At 42.0% G+C, this 17,312-nt stretch overlaps 1 protein-coding gene across 3 annotated transcripts in view; it reads left to right on the top strand.

Annotated features, from left to right (window-relative positions):
- The window catches only part of CPN1 (carboxypeptidase N subunit 1), a 35,101-nt gene that overhangs the window by 10,239 nt on the left and 7,550 nt on the right, over window positions 1-17,312 (top strand). For all 3 annotated transcript variants that reach the window (XM_070780641.1, XM_070780640.1, XM_070780642.1), the window contains exons 3-6: window positions 1,048-1,203; window positions 6,377-6,559; window positions 8,001-8,112; window positions 17,149-17,288. In XM_070780641.1, the coding sequence (XP_070636742.1) occupies window positions 1,048-1,203; window positions 6,377-6,559; window positions 8,001-8,112; window positions 17,149-17,288 (591 nt within the window). The remainder of the gene's footprint in view (window positions 1-1,047; window positions 1,204-6,376; window positions 6,560-8,000; window positions 8,113-17,148; window positions 17,289-17,312) is intronic.

The following is a 17,312-nucleotide window of genomic DNA, read 5'->3' as shown; positions in this document are numbered from 1 at the left end:
CGTTCAGTCGTGTCCTACTCTTAGCGACCCCATGGACTGCAGCCCACCAGGCTCCTCCATCCCAGGGATTTTCCAGGCAAGAGTACTGGAGTGGGGTGCCATTGCCTTCTCTGGGAAAACAGTATAGAGGTTCCTTAAAAACCTAAAAACAGAGCTACTTTATGATCCAGTAATCCCACTCCTGGGCATATATCTGGAAAAGATGAAAGCTCTAATTTGAAGATACATGTACCCCAGTTTTCATAGCAGCAATATTTACAATAGCCAAGACAAAGTGCCTGTCAACAGATGATTAGTTTAAGAAGATGTGGTATAAATATCCAATGGAATACTACTCAGCCATAAAAAGAATGAAGTACTGTCATTTGCAACAACATGGATTGGCCTAGAAATTACCATATTAAGTGGAGTAAGTCAGAGAAAGACAAATATTACAAGTGATAAGTTATATCACTTATTATATTATTATATATGTGGAATCTAAAAAATAATACAAGTGAATCTATATACAAAATAGAAACAGACTCAGAGAAAACAAACATAGTTACCAAAGGGGAAAGGGAGGGTGGAGGGATAAATTAGGAGCATGGGATTAACAGATACAAACATAAAACATAAAATAGATAAGCAATGAGGATTTACTGAATAGAACAGGTAGTTATGGTCAGTATCTTATAATAAGCTATAATGGAAAATAATCTGAAAATATACATATGCAACTGAAAAATTATATTTTCTTTTCACATATACCTTTATCATTCTGATTAAATAGACAAACATTTAAAAAAATATATGGGTTCCCATTATCCTGAAACACCCTTCTTTTGTTCGAGCTTCTCCTGGGATCTCTACCTCGAGCACATGGTCAACAAGGAAACTTGAATCATGCCACTGGGACTTCAGATAAGTTAAAGAATAAAATGTTACATTATTTCATAGATTGAGCTAATGAGTAAAAAGAAAAAAAAAACTATATAGTGTTCTTCCAGTAGAGCATTCAGTGTGAAACCTAAACCTTCATCTTTCATTTCTTCCTTTTCCTACTAGGAACGGGACATCTCTGGGTATCTGGTTGGCAGGAACAATGCAAATGGGGTGGACCTGAACCGCAACTTCCCGGATCTCAATACCTACATCTACTACAATGAGAAGAACGGAGGCCCCAACCACCACTTGCCCCTTCCAGACAACTGGAAAAGTCAGGTATGAGATGAAATTTGCATGCAGAAGCAGGTAAATCAGCATCTGGCATTTCTTCTCTCGATCTTCACATCAACTAAACAAACAAGAATGAAGCAACAACGCAAGTCTGTGCTAATCTATCCTGAGCAGTGCTGACCATACTGTATGCCTCTTGGTATTTCTTGCCTCCCTGAGCATAGAGCCCTTCACTGAGCACAAGATGTTTGATATTAGTGGCGAAGGAGGTAAAACTGGTATCGTACTGTTGCACTGCACTTTACAATCTTAAAGAACTCTTTCTCAGCTAGCGTATCATCAAAAACTATGGTAAATGCATCAGGCAGTGTTATCCATCCCCATTTTATAGATATCACTTATAGAAAAAAATAAACTCACACAGATAGCAACTGATAGATTCAAGACTAAAACCTAGGTCTCCTGACTCCTCATCCAACATTCTTTCTATGGCACTATCCTGTCGACAGAGGACTGTAGGATTCTAGAGAGGAATCTCTCTTGCATGTGATGAACTGTGTGCTTATCAACAATTAGTGATAGAAGGAGGTTCAGGGAGTCTCACCCTTAGAAAAGAAGCTTTTCTTCTTCTCTCTCTGTATGCCATTGACTACTTTACCATATTCTCATTTCCTTTTTTCAACCAAAGATCACATTTGATACTCCCAGGTCTCTCACCTCTTCGTATTAGAAATGGTTCCATCCTAATGGTTGGCCTGTTCCTGGGAATGACTGTTGTCATCCTCGGAGTATCATCACCACCCTGTTTCTGACACTGTATGGCTTAGTTCTAAACATTCTCTTTGTGAATATCTGAGCTTAGAGACTGGGGAGAGAAAAATAAAGCAGATATAAGGCCTTATATTGGAAATTGCTAGATGAATATTACCAGTTTTTTCCCACTGGAATTGAAGCAAAAGTTATGCTGACATGTTTAGACTTTGGATAGCAGCTATGCTCTTGGCTCAAGTAAATAATAAATAAAAAATAACTTTGTATTTGTCATATTCAGTCAGAAGGATGCTCAGATTTATTAAACTTGTCTACATGAAGTAAAGTAACTGAGCCAGTAATAATTAAACTCCACTGGCTCCTCTGTCTGCAGCTTAGAAGGGAAAAAACAATGAGAAGTCTCTCACTCTTGATGGGACAGCCTAAAGGGCCAGGAACATGAGAGGCTGGCCTCCTTCTGATGCATGGAGGCTTAGGACATGGAGAAAGGACTGCTTTAAAGCATCTGAGCTGGTCACAGAGTTGGACTGGTTCCTCTGGGATTATATTCACTCTGATTGAGTGGGGCTCAACATTATTCATTTGGTCTCCTTGGGAATAGAAAAGATCAGAACCTTCACAAGAGACCCTTGATCCAGGAGGAGTCATTAACACCACATAACTTCTAAGCACATCCATCTGGAGGGGAGGAAAAACTGTGAAGACTATAAATTATTTACTTACACTACAAGTCCAGTAGATTCAAGGCTTTCTTTAGAATACTGTCACTCACTAGCAATATAATTTGTAGTACCAAGCATGGACTCTCATTAATTAGACAAGACTGGCCCATATTACAGTATATCTAATTTATGAAATTTGGATATCAGCAAACTAAAGTGGACTGGAATGGGTAACTTTAACTCAGATGACCATTATATCTACTACTGTGGGCAAGAATCCCTTAGAAGAAATGGAGTAGCCATCGTAGTCAACAAGAGAGTTTTAAATGCAGTAATTGGATGCAATCTTAAAAATGACAGAATGATCTATGTTCGTTTCCAAGGCAAAACATTCAATATCATGGTAATCCAAGTCTATGCACTGACCAGTAATGCTGAAGAAGCTGAAGTTGAACAGTTCTATAAAGACCTATAAGACCTTCTAGAACTAACACCCAAAAGAGATGTCCTTTTCATTATAGGGGATTGGAATGCAAACGTGGGAAGTCAAGAAATACCTGGAGTAACAGGCAAATTTGGCCTTGGAGTATAGAATGAAGCAGGGCAAAGGCTATTAGAGTTTTGCCAAGAGAACACACTGGTCATAGCAAACACCCTCTTCCAACAACACAAGAGAAGACTCTGCACATGAACATCACCAAATGTTCAACACTGAAATCAGATAGATTATATTCTTTGCAGCCAAAGATGGAGAAGCTCTATACAGTCAGCAAAAACAAGACCAGGAGCTGACTGTGGCTCAGATCATGAACTCCTTACTGCCAAATTCAGACTGAAATTGAAGAAAGTAGGGAAAACCACTAGACCATTCAGGTATGACCTAAATCAAATCCCTAATGATTATACAGTGGAAATGAGAAATAGATTTAAGGGCCTAGATCTGATAGATAGAGTGCCTGATGAACTATGGATGGAGGTTCGTAACATTGTACAGGAGACAGGGATCAAGACCATCTCCAAGAAAAAGAAATGCAAAAAAGCAAAATGGCTGTCTGAGGAGGCCTTAAAATTAGCTGTGAAAAGAAGAGAAGCTAAAGGCAAAAGAGAAAAGGAAAGATATACCCATTTGAATGCAGAGTTTCAAAGAATAGCAAGGAGAGATAAGAAAGCCTTCCTCAGTGATCAATGCAAAGGAATAGAGGGAAACAATAGAATGGGAAAGACTAGAGATCACTTCAAGAAAATTAGAGATACCAAGGGAACATTTCATGCAAAGATGGGCTCGATAAAGGACAGAAATGGTATGGACCTAACAGAAGCAGAAGGTATTAAGAAGAGGTGGCAAGAATACACAGAAGAACTATACAAAAAAGATCTTCATGACCCAGATAATCACCATGGTGTGATCACTGACCTAGAGCCAGACATCCTGGAATGCGAAGTCAAGTGGGCCTTAAGAATCATCACTACGAACAAAGCTAGTGGAGATGATAGAATTCCAGTTGAGCTATTTCAAATCCTAAAAGACAATGCTGTTACAGTGCTGCACTCAATATGACAGCAAATTTGGAAAACTCAGCAGTGGCCACAGGACTGGAAAAGGTCAGTTTTCATTCCAATCCCAAAGAAAGGCAATGCCTAAGAATGCTCAAACTACCACACAATTGCACTTATCGCACACACTAGTAAAGTCATGCTCAAAATTCTCCAAGCCAGGCTTCAGCAATATGTGAACCGTGAACTTCCTGATGTTCAAGCTGGTTTTAGAAAAGGCACAGGAACCAGAGATCAAATTGCCAACATCCGCTGGATCATGGAAAAAGCAAGAGAGTTCCAGAAAAACATCTATTTCTGCTTTATTGACTATACCAAAGCCTTTGACTGTGTGGATTACAATAAACTGTGGAAAATTCTGAATGAGATGGGCATACCAGACCGCCTGACCTGCCTCTTGAGATACCTGTATGCAGGTTAGGAAGTAACAGTTAGAACTGGACATGAAGAACAGACTGGTTCCAAATAGGAAAAGGAGTACATCAAGGCTGTATATTGTCACCCCGCTTATTTAACTTATATACAGAGTACATCATGAGAAACGCTGGGCTGGATGAAACACAAGCTGGACTCAAGATTGCCGGGAGAAATATCAATAACCTCAGATATGCAGATGACACCACCCTTATGGCAGAACATGAAGAAGAACTAAAGAGCCTCTTGGTGAAAGTGAAAGGGGAGAGTGAAAAAGTTGGCTTAAAGCTCAACATTCAGAAAACTAAGATCATGGCATCCAGTCCCATCACTTCATGGCGAATAGATGGGGAAACAGGGGAAACAGTGGCAGACTTTATTTATTTATTTATTTTTTTGGCTCCAAAATCACTGCAGATGGTGAGTGCAGCAATGAAATTAAAAGATGCTTACTCCTTGGAAGAAAAGTTATGACCAACCTAGACAGCATATTAAAAAGCAGAGATATTACTTTGTCAACAAAGGTCCATCTAGTGAAAGCTATGGTTTTTCCGGTAGTCATGTATGGATGTAAGAGTTGGACTATAAAGAAAGCTGAGCACCCGATACTTTCAAACTGTGGTGCTGGAGAAGACTCTTGAGAGTCCCTTGAACTGCAAGGAGATCCAACCAGTCCATCCTAAAGGAGATCAGTCCTGAGTGTTCATTGGAAGGACTGATGTTGAAGCTGAAACTCCAATACTTTGGCCACCTAATGTGAAGAGCTGACTCATTTAATAAGACCCTGATGCTGGGAAAGATTGAGAGTGGGAGGAGAAGGGGACAACAGAGGATGAGATGGTTGGATGGCATCACCGACTCAATGGGCATGAGTTTGAGTAAACTCTGGGAGTTGGTGATGAACAGGGTGGCCTGGCATGCTGCAGTCCATGGGGTCGCAAAGAGTCAGATACGACTGAGCAACTGAACTGAACTGAACTGACAGGAGAACATTCTACATGTTGACATTACAGCAGATGTGTTGGGAGTAGGAAGAGGTTGAAAATCATTGTTGTAAACCTGTAATTTTCAGACACATTTATTAAACTCCAAATTTCTGCAGCTCCAGAAGCTACTGGAAAAGTGGGTAAGTTGAAGAACCCTTTCTTTGTTACACAAGAGAGGCCAAATTGGAATTCTGAGTTCCGAAACCCTGTGCTACTCCTCTTCAAATTGCTCTTTTTCCTCCTTTCTCCCCCTTTTTTATTTAAGAGACTTTATTTTTTTTTTAAGGAATTTTAGGTTCACAGCAAAATTGAATGGAAAATATAGAATGGTACCACATATTCCCTGCTTCCCATTATCAACATCTCCCACCAGAGTGGTACATTTATTGCAATGATGAACCTACATTGACTTGTCATCATTACCCAAAAATTCATAGTTTCCATTAGGGTTCACTGTTCATGTTGTATCTTCTGTGGGTTTTCACAAACGTATCATGACATTTATCTACCATTTTGCATCATGCACAATAGTTTCACTGCCCTACATGATGTCTTTTTAGCTATTTTTAATAGTGGGATTCCACATGAGATTTCATTTTGAAAGTGTTCCATTCACCTAATTTGTTACACTGTCAAGCAAAAGATCAAAATTTCCCTGTCTGCACTTCTTATATCTGGTAGAACTCTCTTTGCTTTATTCAGGCATGCCATCCTCTCAGGCCACTTCCTGTCAGACATGCCATCCTTTCAGGCCACTTCCTGACAAAACTCATGTGAACAGCCATCTGGCTTTAGTTGTAGCTTCACCACCAAGCTCTCATCTCTCCTCAGGTGGAACCCGAGACCCAGGCTGTGATACAGTGGATCCGATCCTTCAACTTTGTCCTTTCAGCCAATCTCCACGGAGGGGCAGTGGTAGCCAATTATCCATATGACAAGTCCCTTGGGCACCGGGTCCGAGGTTTCCGCCGCACTGCCAATACCCCCACGCCTGATGACAAGCTTTTCCAGAAGGTATGCAGAATGGCCATCTGTCCAGGAAGAGGAAAGTGGGGCTCAGGAGAGTGACAGAAGTCAAATCAGTTAACACAGGACCCTATTAGGAATGAGTCAACAGAAAATGATTGAAAATACCTCCTGCTCATTAGGAGCTTACAATCTAGTATGTTACAGTTTGTTTTGAGTGATAAACCATACATTTATGAAAAAGTAAATAAATAGGAAAGCTTTATAGTACAGTTACCACAATGTAAAAAATACTTGTTAGTGATAAGGAAGAAATATACTGAAAGTCTGATAGTGCTGGTGGTAAGCTAGAGCATTAAATATGAATTTCAGGGGCTCTAATTTGCAGTTTTATAGTAATATGGCTGTATAAATGTAAAATATACCATGCATAGGAAAAAGGCTTATATAATAGCTCAAAACAGCAATAGAATAAAATTAACAGATTAGCTATTTTATAGTTAATATTCTTAATAATATATAATTAATAAAATAATTGGAATTCCCTGGCGGCTCAGATGGTAAAGCGTCTGCCTGCAATGCGGGAGACCCGGGTTCAATCCTTGGGTTGGGAAGATCCCCTGGAGAAGGAAATGGTAACCCACTCCAGTACTCATGCCTGGAAAATTCCATGGGTGGAGAAGCCTGGTGGGCTACAGTCCACGGGGGTCGCAAAGAGTCGGATCAACTGAGCGACTTCACTTTCACTTTCTTTCAATAAAATAATGACATTATTTAGTATTTCAGTTTCTTTTTTTTTTTTCCTGGCCGAGTCTCATGACTTGTGGGATCTGAGTTCCCTGGCTGAGGATTGAACCGGGTCCCCACATTGAAAGCACCAAGTCCTAACCACTGGACTCCAGGGAATTCTCCTATAATGATAACATGAATTCAACAGTTAATGAATTACATAGAGAATAACACCAGTTGTTGCTTTGCAAAGCAAATATATTATTATATTTTCTTCTCTAGTAATCTCTTTTTGTCCATTGTTATAAAATAGTAATGAAAGAAAATGATAGAGATTTTGAATATATCCCTGTCCCTTTAACACACATCTCTCACTCCCAATACATAATTCCTTTTGTGATGAAGACCTGTCTGACTTGCTTCTTGATTCTCTCTTGCAAAACTCAGGTGGAAACTGAGGCACACTTGGAAGAGAGCTCATGCATGATTGAATGCCACCCCTCATTTTGCACTTGAAGAAATTTAGGCCCAATATAGTGGGAACAGCAGGAGATAGATCTCCTAACTCTAGTCCATTCCACACACACACACACACACACACATACCATCTCTCCATTTCTCCTGGTATTTTCTTTCACAAAAGGAAATAATCAATTGTTTCTACCTAGTGGGATTCTTAGCCTCACCCTGCTTCTGAGTATGAGCATTGCCATATGAGCTGGGGACACTCAAGATCATTTTTTACCCACTTTACCTGTAGCTGGCGAAGATCTACTCCTATGCACATGGATGGATGCACCAAGGTTGGAACTGTGGGGATTACTTCCCAGACGGCATCACCAATGGGGCTTCCTGGTATTCCCTCAGCAAGGGTAAGAAGAATGCTGGGCACAAGAGTGCTGTAAGCTGAAGTAGACTGGGACTCATTTCTCCTTTTAAATTGTCAATTGATTTTTGCATCCTGTCAGAGATATGACAGGAATGCTATTTTGCATTCAAGTAGAGATTGGAGAAGGACATGGCAACCCACTCCAGTACTCTTGCCTGGAAAATCCCATGGACGGAGGAGCCTGGTAGGCTGCAGTCCATGGAGTCGCTAAGAGTAGGACATGACTGAGCGAATTCACTTTCACGAATTGGAGAAGGAAATGGCAACCCACTCCAGTATTCTTGCCTGGAGAATCCCAGGGACAGGGGAGCCTGGTGGGCTGCCATCTATGGGGTCACACAGAGTCGGACGTGACTGAAGCGACTTAGTAGCAGCAACAGCAGAGATCTGAAAAATGAGAAGCCTTAAGCTGGCGTTTAACATCATCTTCTAATTCTTTAAAATGGAGGTTGGAACACTGTGTGGTCCTTTAGAACTGATGGTTCACATAGTGGATTAGATCATAGGAATGTAGTCAAGTGGTTAAGAGTGTGGTCTCTAAGGTTACATTGGGTTGAAACCCAGCTTGCCCATTCACTAGTTATGTGGCTTTAGGCTAATTACCTAACTTCTCTGTGCTTCAGTTTCCTCATTTGTACTTTAAGAATAACACTACATGCATTATGATTTAATGTAAGTATTAAATAAAATAATGCACATAGAGCATTTGGAAATGCCTGCTTTATAAATATGAAGCTTTTTCTAAAGTGGCATGAGGTATGCCTCATATAGCAAAGACGAAGAAAGATGCCAGGCTAGACAGACAATTCCTCTGATATGTGCTCTTTGTACCCTGCCTGCCCATCTCCCATCAGCAGGGATTTGCCATGGACATTGGCCACTGATAACATAGCAGACACCTCTAGCAAGAGGCTCTTCTCTCTATTCTTTGGGCTTTTCCCATCACTGAGGGTCAAGATGTAACCTCTGTTTACAAACCTTCAGTAAGAGCTGAAGCAGGAAACCAGGTTCTCTTAGGAATCATGTTGCAGCAGCTCTCTTCTCCCATCCTCTCACACCTGACCTGTCAGAGCCCAGGTAGTAGAAACTCACTGGTGAGGGCTGAGCTGATGGCTTGTCCTATGGGGACTGGGAAGGAGGAAGGTTAGCAAGTCATCAGGTACTAGGAAGATGACAGACTTCTTGTGGCCAAAAACTCACTTGAATCCAAAGCAAGAAGACTGAACTTTACTTTCTTTGATTTACATTCAGTTCAGTTCAGTTCAGTTGCTCAGTCGTGTCCGACTCTTTGCGACCCCATGAACTGCAGCACGCCAGGCCTCCCTGTCCATCACCAACTCCCGGAGTTCACCCAAATTCTTGTCCATCAAGTCAGTGATGCCCTCTAGCCATCTCATCCTCTGTCATCCCCTTCTCCTCCTGCCCCAAATCCCTCCCAGCATCAGAGTCTTAACCCTTCGCATGAGGTAGCCAAAGTATTGGAGTTTCAGCTTCAGCATCAATCCTTCCAAATAACACCCAGGACTGATCTCCTTCAGAATGGGCTGGTTGGATCTCCTTGCAGTCCAAGGGACTCTCAAGAGTCTTCTCCAACACCACAGTTCAAAAGCATCAATTCTTTGGCGCTCAGCTTTCTTCACAGTCTAACTCTCACATCCATATATGACCACTGGAAAAACCATAGCCTTGACTAGATGGACCTTTGTTTAGGAAAGTAGTAAGTTGTTGTTTAGTCACTAAGTTATGTCCAGCTCTTTGAGACTCCACAGACTGCAGCATGCCAGGTTCCTCTGTCTTCCACCATCTCTTAGAGTTTGCTCAAATTCATGTCCACTGTGTTGGTGATTCTGTTTAACCATCTCATCCCCTGCAGCCCCCTTCTCCTTTTGCATTCAGTCTTTCCCAGAATCAGGGTCAAAGCAATAAGTGCCTGCGTGCTAAGTCGATTCAGTCATGTCCAACTCTATGCGACCCCATGAACTGTAGCCCACCAGGCTCCTCTGTCCATGGGATTCTTCAGGCAAGAATATTGGAATGGGTTGTCATTTCCTTCTCCAGGGGATCTTCCCTACCCAGGGTTTAAACCCACGTCTCTCAAGTCTCCTGCTTTGGCAGGCAGGTTCTTAACCACTAGCGCCATCTGGGAAGCCCCAAAGCAATAAGTGAACGTGAATGTGAAGTTGTTCAGTCGTGTCCGACTCTTTGCGACCCCATGGACTGTAGCCTACCAGGCTCCTCTGTCCATGGGATTTTCCAGGCAATAGTACTGGAGTGGATTGCCGTTTCCTTCTCCAAGGGATCTTCCCAACCCAGGGATCAAACCCGGGTCTCCTGCATGTACCCCCTCCCAAATTTAGAACATAAAGTATACTTTTTCAAATACTTGTTCCTCCCTTTCCCTTCCCATTTTCTGAGATAGCATAACCCATGCCTCCACTAAATCATTAATCATTTAGTCATTCAGTTCAGTTCAGTTCAGTTCAGTCGCTCAGTCATGTCCGGCTCTTTGCGACCCCATGAATCACAGCACGCCACACCGCCTCCCAGAGTTCACTCAAACTCACGTCTATCGAGTCGGTGATGCCATCCAGCCATCTTATCCTCTGTCGTCTCCTTCTTCTCCTGCCCCCAATCCCTCCCAGCATTAGGGTCTTTTCCAATGAGTCAACTCTTCACACGAGGTGGCCAAAGTACTGGAGTTTCAGCTTCAGCATCAGTCCTTCCAATGAACACCCAGAACTGATCTTTAGGATGGACTGGTTGGATCTCCTTGCAGTCCAAGGACTCTGAAGAGTCTTCTCCAACACCACAGTTCAAAAGCATCAATTCTTCAGCGCTCAGCTTTCTTCACAGTCCAACTCTCACATCCATACACGACCACTGGAAAAACCATAGCCTTGACTAGACAGACCTTTGTTGGCAAAGTAATATCTCTGCTTTTCAATATACTATCTAGGTTGGTCATAACTTTCCTTCCAAGGAGTAAGCATCTTTTAATTTCATGGCTGCAGTCACCATCTGCAGTGATTTTGGAGGCCAAAAAAATAAAGTCTGACACTGTTTCCACTGTTTCCCCATCTATTTCCCATGAAGTGGTGGGACCAGATGCCATGATCTTTGTTTTCTGAATGTTGAGCTTTAAGCCAACTTTTTCACTCTCTTCTTTCACTTTCATCAAGAGGCTTTTGAGTTCCTCTTCACTTTCTGCCTTAAGGGTGGTGTCATCTGCATATCTGAGGTTACTGATATTTCTCCTGGCAATCTTGATTCCAGCTTGTGCTTCTTCCAGCCCAGCGTTTCTCATGATGTACTCTGTATATAAGTTAAATAAGTAGGGTGACAATATACAGCCTTGATGAACTCCTTTTCCTATTTGGAACCAGTCTGTTGTTCCATGTCCAGTTCTAACTGTTGCTTCCTGACCTGCATATAGGTTTCTCAAAAGGCAGGTCAGATGGTCTGGTATTCCCATCTCTTTCAGAATTTTCCATAGTTTATTGTGATCCACACAGTCAAAGGCTTTGGTATAGTCAATAAAGCAGAAATAGATGTTTTTCTGGAAATCTCTTGCTTTTTAGATGATCCAGCGGATGTTGGCAATTTGATCTCTGGTTCCTCTGCCTTTTCTAAAACCAGCTTGAACATCAGGAAGTTCACAGTTCACGTATTGCTAAAGCCTGGCTTGGAGAATTTTGAGCATTACTTTACTAGCATGTGAGATGAGTGCAATTGTGCGGTAGTTTGAGCATTCTTTGGCATTGCCTTTCTTTGGGATTGGAATGAAAACTGACCTTTTCCAGTCCTGTGGCCACTGCTGAGTTTTCCAAATTTGCTGGCATATTGAGTGCAGCACTTTCACAGCATCATCTTTCAGGATTTGAAATAGCTCAACTGGAATTCCATCACCTCCACTAGCTTTGTTTGAGGTGATGCTTTCTAAGGCCCACTTGACTTCACATTCCAGGATGTCTGGCTCTAGGTCAGTGATCACACCATCGTGATTACCCCTAATTCACTTCAGTTCAGTTCAGTCGCTCAGTCGTGTCCGACTCTTTGCAACCCCATGAATCGCAGCACGCCAGGCCTCCCTGTCCATCACCACCTCCCAGAGTTCACTCAGACTCACGTCCATCCAGTCAGTGATGCCATCCAGCCATCTCATCCTCTGTTGTCCCCTTCTCCTCCTGCCCCCAATCCCTCCCAGCATCAGAGTCTTTTCCAATGAGTCAACTCTTCGCATGAGGTGGCCAAAGTACTGGAGTTTCAGCTTTAGCATCATTCCCTCCAAAGAAATCCCAGGGCTGATCTCCTTCAGAATGGACTGGTTGGATCTTCTTGCAGTCCAAGGGACTCTGAAGAGTCTTATCCAACACCACAGTTCAAAAGCATCAATTCTTCGGCGCTCAGCTTTCTTCACAGTCCAACTCTCACATCCATACACGACCACTGGAAAAACCATAGCCTTGACTAGACAGACCTTTGTTGGCAAAGTAATATCTCTGCTTTTCAATATACTATCTAGGTTGGTCATAACATTCCTTCCAAGGAGTAAGCGTCTTTTAATTTCATGGCTGCAGTCACCATCTGCAGTGATTTTGGAGCCCAAAAAAATAAAGTCTGACACTGTTTCCACTGTTTCCCCATCTATTTCCCATGAAGTGATGGGACCAGATGCCATGATCTTTGTTTTCTGAATGTTGAGCTTTAAGCCAACTTTTTCACTCTCCTCTTTCACTTTCACCAAGAGGCTTTTTAGTTCCTCTTCACTTTCTGCCTTAAGGGTGGTGTCATCTGCATATCTGAGGTTATTGATATTTCTCCTGGCAATCTTGATTCCAGCTTGTGCTTCTTCCAGTCCAGCGTTTCTCATGATGTACTCTGCATATAAGTTAAATAAACAGGGTGACAATATACAGCCTTGATGTACTCCTTTTCCTATTTGGAACAAGTCTGTTGTTCCATGTCCAGTTCTAACTGTTGCTTCCTGACCTGCAAATAGATTTCTCAAGAGGCAGGTCAGGTGGTCTGGTATTCCCATCTCTTTCAGAATTTTCCATAGTTTATTGTGATCCACATAGTCAAAGGCTTTGGCATAGTCAATAAAGCAGAAATAGATGTTTTTCTGGAACTCTCTTGCTTTTTCCATGATCCAGCGGATGTTGGCAATTTGATCTCTGGTTCCTGTGCCTTTTCTAAAACCAGCTTGAACATCAGGAAGTTCATGGTTCACATATTGCTGAAGCCTGGATTGGAGAATTTTGAGCATTACTTTACTAGCATGTGAGATGAGTGCAGTTGTGCGGTAGTTTGAGCATTCTTTGGCATTGCCTTTCTTTGGGATTGGAATGAAAACTGACCTTTTCCAGTCCTGTGGCCACTGCTGAGTTTTCCAAATTTGCTGGCATATTGATTGCAGCACTTTCACAGCATCATCTTTCAGGATTTGAAATAGCTCAACTGGAATTCCATCACCTCCACTAGCTTTGTTCGAGGTGATGCTTTCTAAGGCCCACTTGACTTCACATTCCAGGATGTCTGGCTATAGGTCAGTGATCACACCATCGTGATTACCCCTAATTCACTTCAGTTCAGTTCAGTCGCTCAGTCGTGTCCGACTCTTTGCGACCCCATGAATCGCAGCACGCCAGGCCTCCCTGTCCATCACCACCTCCCGGAGTTCACTCAGACTCACGTCCATCCAGTCAGTGATGCCATCCAGCCATCTCATCCTGTTGTCCCCTTCTCCTCCTGCCCCCAATCCCTCCCAGCATCAGAGTCTTTTCCAATGAGTCAACTCTTCGCATGAGGTGGCCAAAGTACTGGAGTTTCAGCTTTAGCATCATTCCTTCCAAAGAAATCCCAGGGCTGATCTCCTTCAGAATGGACTGGTTGGATCTCCTTGCAGTCCAAGGGACTCTCAAGAGTCTTCTCCAACACCACAGTTCAAAAGCATCAATCCTTCAGCGCTCAGCTTTCTTCACAGTCCAACTCTCACATCCATACATGACCACAGGAAAAACCATAGCCTTGACTAGACGGACCTTTGTTGGCAAAGTAATGTCTCTGCTTTTCAATATGCTATCTAGGCTGGTCATAACTTTCTTTCCAAGGAGTAAGCGTCTTTTAATTTCATGGCTGCAGTCACCATCTGCAGTGATTTTAGAGCCCAAAAAAATACAGTCTGACACTGTTTCCACTGTTTCTCCATTTCCCATGAAGTGATGGGACCAGATGCCATGATCTTTGTTTTCTGAATGTTGAGCTTTAAGCCAACTTTTTCACTCTCCTCTTTCACTTTCATCAAGAGGCTTTTGAGTTCCTCTTCACTTTCTGCCATAAGGGTGGTGACATCTGCATATCTGAGGTTATTGATATTTCTCCCGGCAATCTTGATTCCAGCTTGTGCTTCTTCCAGTCCAGCGTTTCTCATGATGTACTCTGCATATAACTTAAATAAGCAGGGTGACAATATACAACCTTGACGTACTCCTTTTCCTATTTGGAACCAGTCTGTTGTTCCATGTCCAGTTCTAACTGTTGCTTCCTGACCTGCATATAGGTTTCTCAAGAGGCAGGTCAGGTGGTCTGCTATTCCCATCTCTTTCAGAATTTTCCATAGTTTATTGTGATCCACACAGTCAAAGGCTTTGGTATAGTCAATAAAGCAGAAATAGATGTTTTTCTGGAAATCTCTTGCTTTTTAGATGATCCAGCGGATGTTGGCAATTTGATCTCTGGTTCCTCTGCCTTTTCTAAAACCAGCTTGAACATCTGGAAGTTCACGGTTCACATATTGCTGAAGCCTGGCTTGGAGAATTTTGAGCATTACTTTACTAGCGTGTGAGATGAGTGCAATTGTGCAGTAGTTTGAGCATTCTTAGGCATTGCCTTTCTTTGGGATTGGAATGAAAACTGACCTTTTCCAGTCCTGTGGCCACTGCTGAGTTTTCCAAATTTGCTGGAATATTGATTGCAGCACTTTCACAGCATCCAAATCTTTCAGGATTTGAAATAGCTCAACTGGAATTCCATCACCTCCTCTAGCCTTGTTTGTAGTGATGCTTTCTAAGGCCCACTTGAATTCACATTCCAGGATGTCTGGCTCTAGGTCAGTGATCACACCATCGTGATTATCTGGGTCCTGAAGATCTTTTTTGTACAGTTCTTCTGTGTATTCTTGTCACCTCTTCTTAGTATCTTCTGCTTCTGTTAGGTCCATACCATTTCTGTCCTTTATCGAGCCCATCTTTGCATGAAATGTTCCCTTGGTATCTCTGACTTTTTTGAAGAGATCTCTAGTCTTTCCCATTCTGTTGTTTTCCTCTATTTCTTTGCATTGATCGCTGAGGAAGGCTTTCTTATCTCTCCTTGCTATTCTTTGGAACTCTGCATTCAGATGCTTATATCTTTCCTTTTCTCCTTTGCTTTTCACTTCTCTTCTTTTCACAGCTATGTGTAAGGCCTCCCCAGACAGCCATTTTGCTTTTTTGCATTTCTTTTCCATGGGGATGGTCTTGATCCCTGTCTCCTGTGCAATGTCACGAATTTCATTCCATAGTTCATCAGGCACTCTATCTATCAGATCTAGTCCCTTAAATCTATTTCTCACTTCCACTGTATAATCATAAGGGATTTGATTTAGGTCATACCTGAATGGTCTAGTGGGTTTCCCTACTTTTTTCAATTTAAGTCTGAATTTGGTAATAAGGAGTTCATGATCTGAGCCATAGTCAGCTCCCGGTCTTGTTTTTGTTGACTGTATAGAGCTTCTTCATCTTTGGCTGCAAAGAACATAATCAATCTGATTTCGGTATTGACCATCTGGTGAGGTCCATGTGTAGAGTCTTCTCTTGTGTTGTTGGAAGAGGATGTTTGCTATGACCAGTGCATTTTCTTGGCAAAACTCTATTAGCCTTTGCCCTGCTTCATTCCATATTCCAAGGCCAAATTTGCCTGTTACTCCAGGTGTTTCTTGAATTCCTACTTTTGCATTCCAGTCCCCTATAATGAAAAGGACATCTTTTTTGGGTGTTAGTTCTAAAAGGTCTTGTAGGTCTTCATAGAACCATTCAACTTCAGCTTCTTCAGCATTACTGGTTAAATGGGTGTAATTCCAAGATCATGAAGTTTATATCAAGATGATAGTGAGGTTTCTAGACCAGCATCATCAGCATCACCTGGGAACTTGTTTAAAAAAAAAAGCAAGTACTGGATACATACTGAGTCAGAAACTCTGGGGCTGAGGCCTAGCAGTTTGTATTTGGCTGGAAGTCACAGCCTTCTAGGTAATTCTGATTCAGGGAGAGAATCAATGTAACAGGCTAGAGTTGTTCTCCAACTTTCCCTATTCTTTTAATAAGAGGTGGTTGCACTCATCAGCTTAGAGAGCAGGTAAAAAGTTGATTAGATGAATAATTTTTAATCCCAATAAGTTTGTGATATAAATACCATTCTAATGATCAGAAATATATTCAAAAGTGATTGATTCAATTGAATAATATACAGGATAGAAACAGGCAAACATTTGATGAAGAAAAACTATAACTGCCTTCTGCTTTCTGTGGAGTCTGTTTTTCTAGGATAACTATTTTCAAGTTGGTGCTGTGTTCTTAGGTAGGAGAAAGGATGTGAAAGCAAGATAACCATCTCATCTCCGACCTCCCAGATCTGAAGAATATCACAGTCCAAGAGAAGAATCTATCCCTTGAGGGCAGTAATTGTCTGATATGGAGGCATGAGTAATAAGCAGACCTTGGTATGATGAGAGAGACAAGAAGTGAATTTAAGTCATGAAATGGAAGAAGTAGAGAATGGAGACCACACAGTGGGCATTTGTGAAGGGAGAAAACTGGAAAGATAGATAGGCATGTGAATTTGAAAACTGGGGAAAGGGCTTATGGAGGAGAAAAATAATGGAGATGAAGAGGTAGAACAGCAGGTGATGGGGAAGAGTGTGGAGAAATTGAGTGTTGAGTGGGAACTTGATTATACAACTCTGCCCCTGCTCTCTTTCCCCTAGGAATGCAAGACTTCAATTATCTCCATACCAATTGCTTTGAGATCACGCTGGAACTTAGTTGTGACAAGTTTCCGCTGCAAGGGGAATTACAGCGCGAGTGGCTGGGTAATAGGGAAGCCCTCATCCAATTCTTGGAACAGGTAAATTCCGTATTTCAAGTGTCC

Source organism: Bos indicus, chromosome 26 (assembly GCF_029378745.1).
Source record: "Bos indicus isolate NIAB-ARS_2022 breed Sahiwal x Tharparkar chromosome 26, NIAB-ARS_B.indTharparkar_mat_pri_1.0, whole genome shotgun sequence".
Classification (NCBI taxonomy): domain Eukaryota; kingdom Metazoa; phylum Chordata; class Mammalia; order Artiodactyla; family Bovidae; genus Bos; species Bos indicus.
The sequence above is the reverse complement of the archived record's forward strand: the minus strand, read 5'-3'. Positions and strand labels throughout refer to the sequence as shown.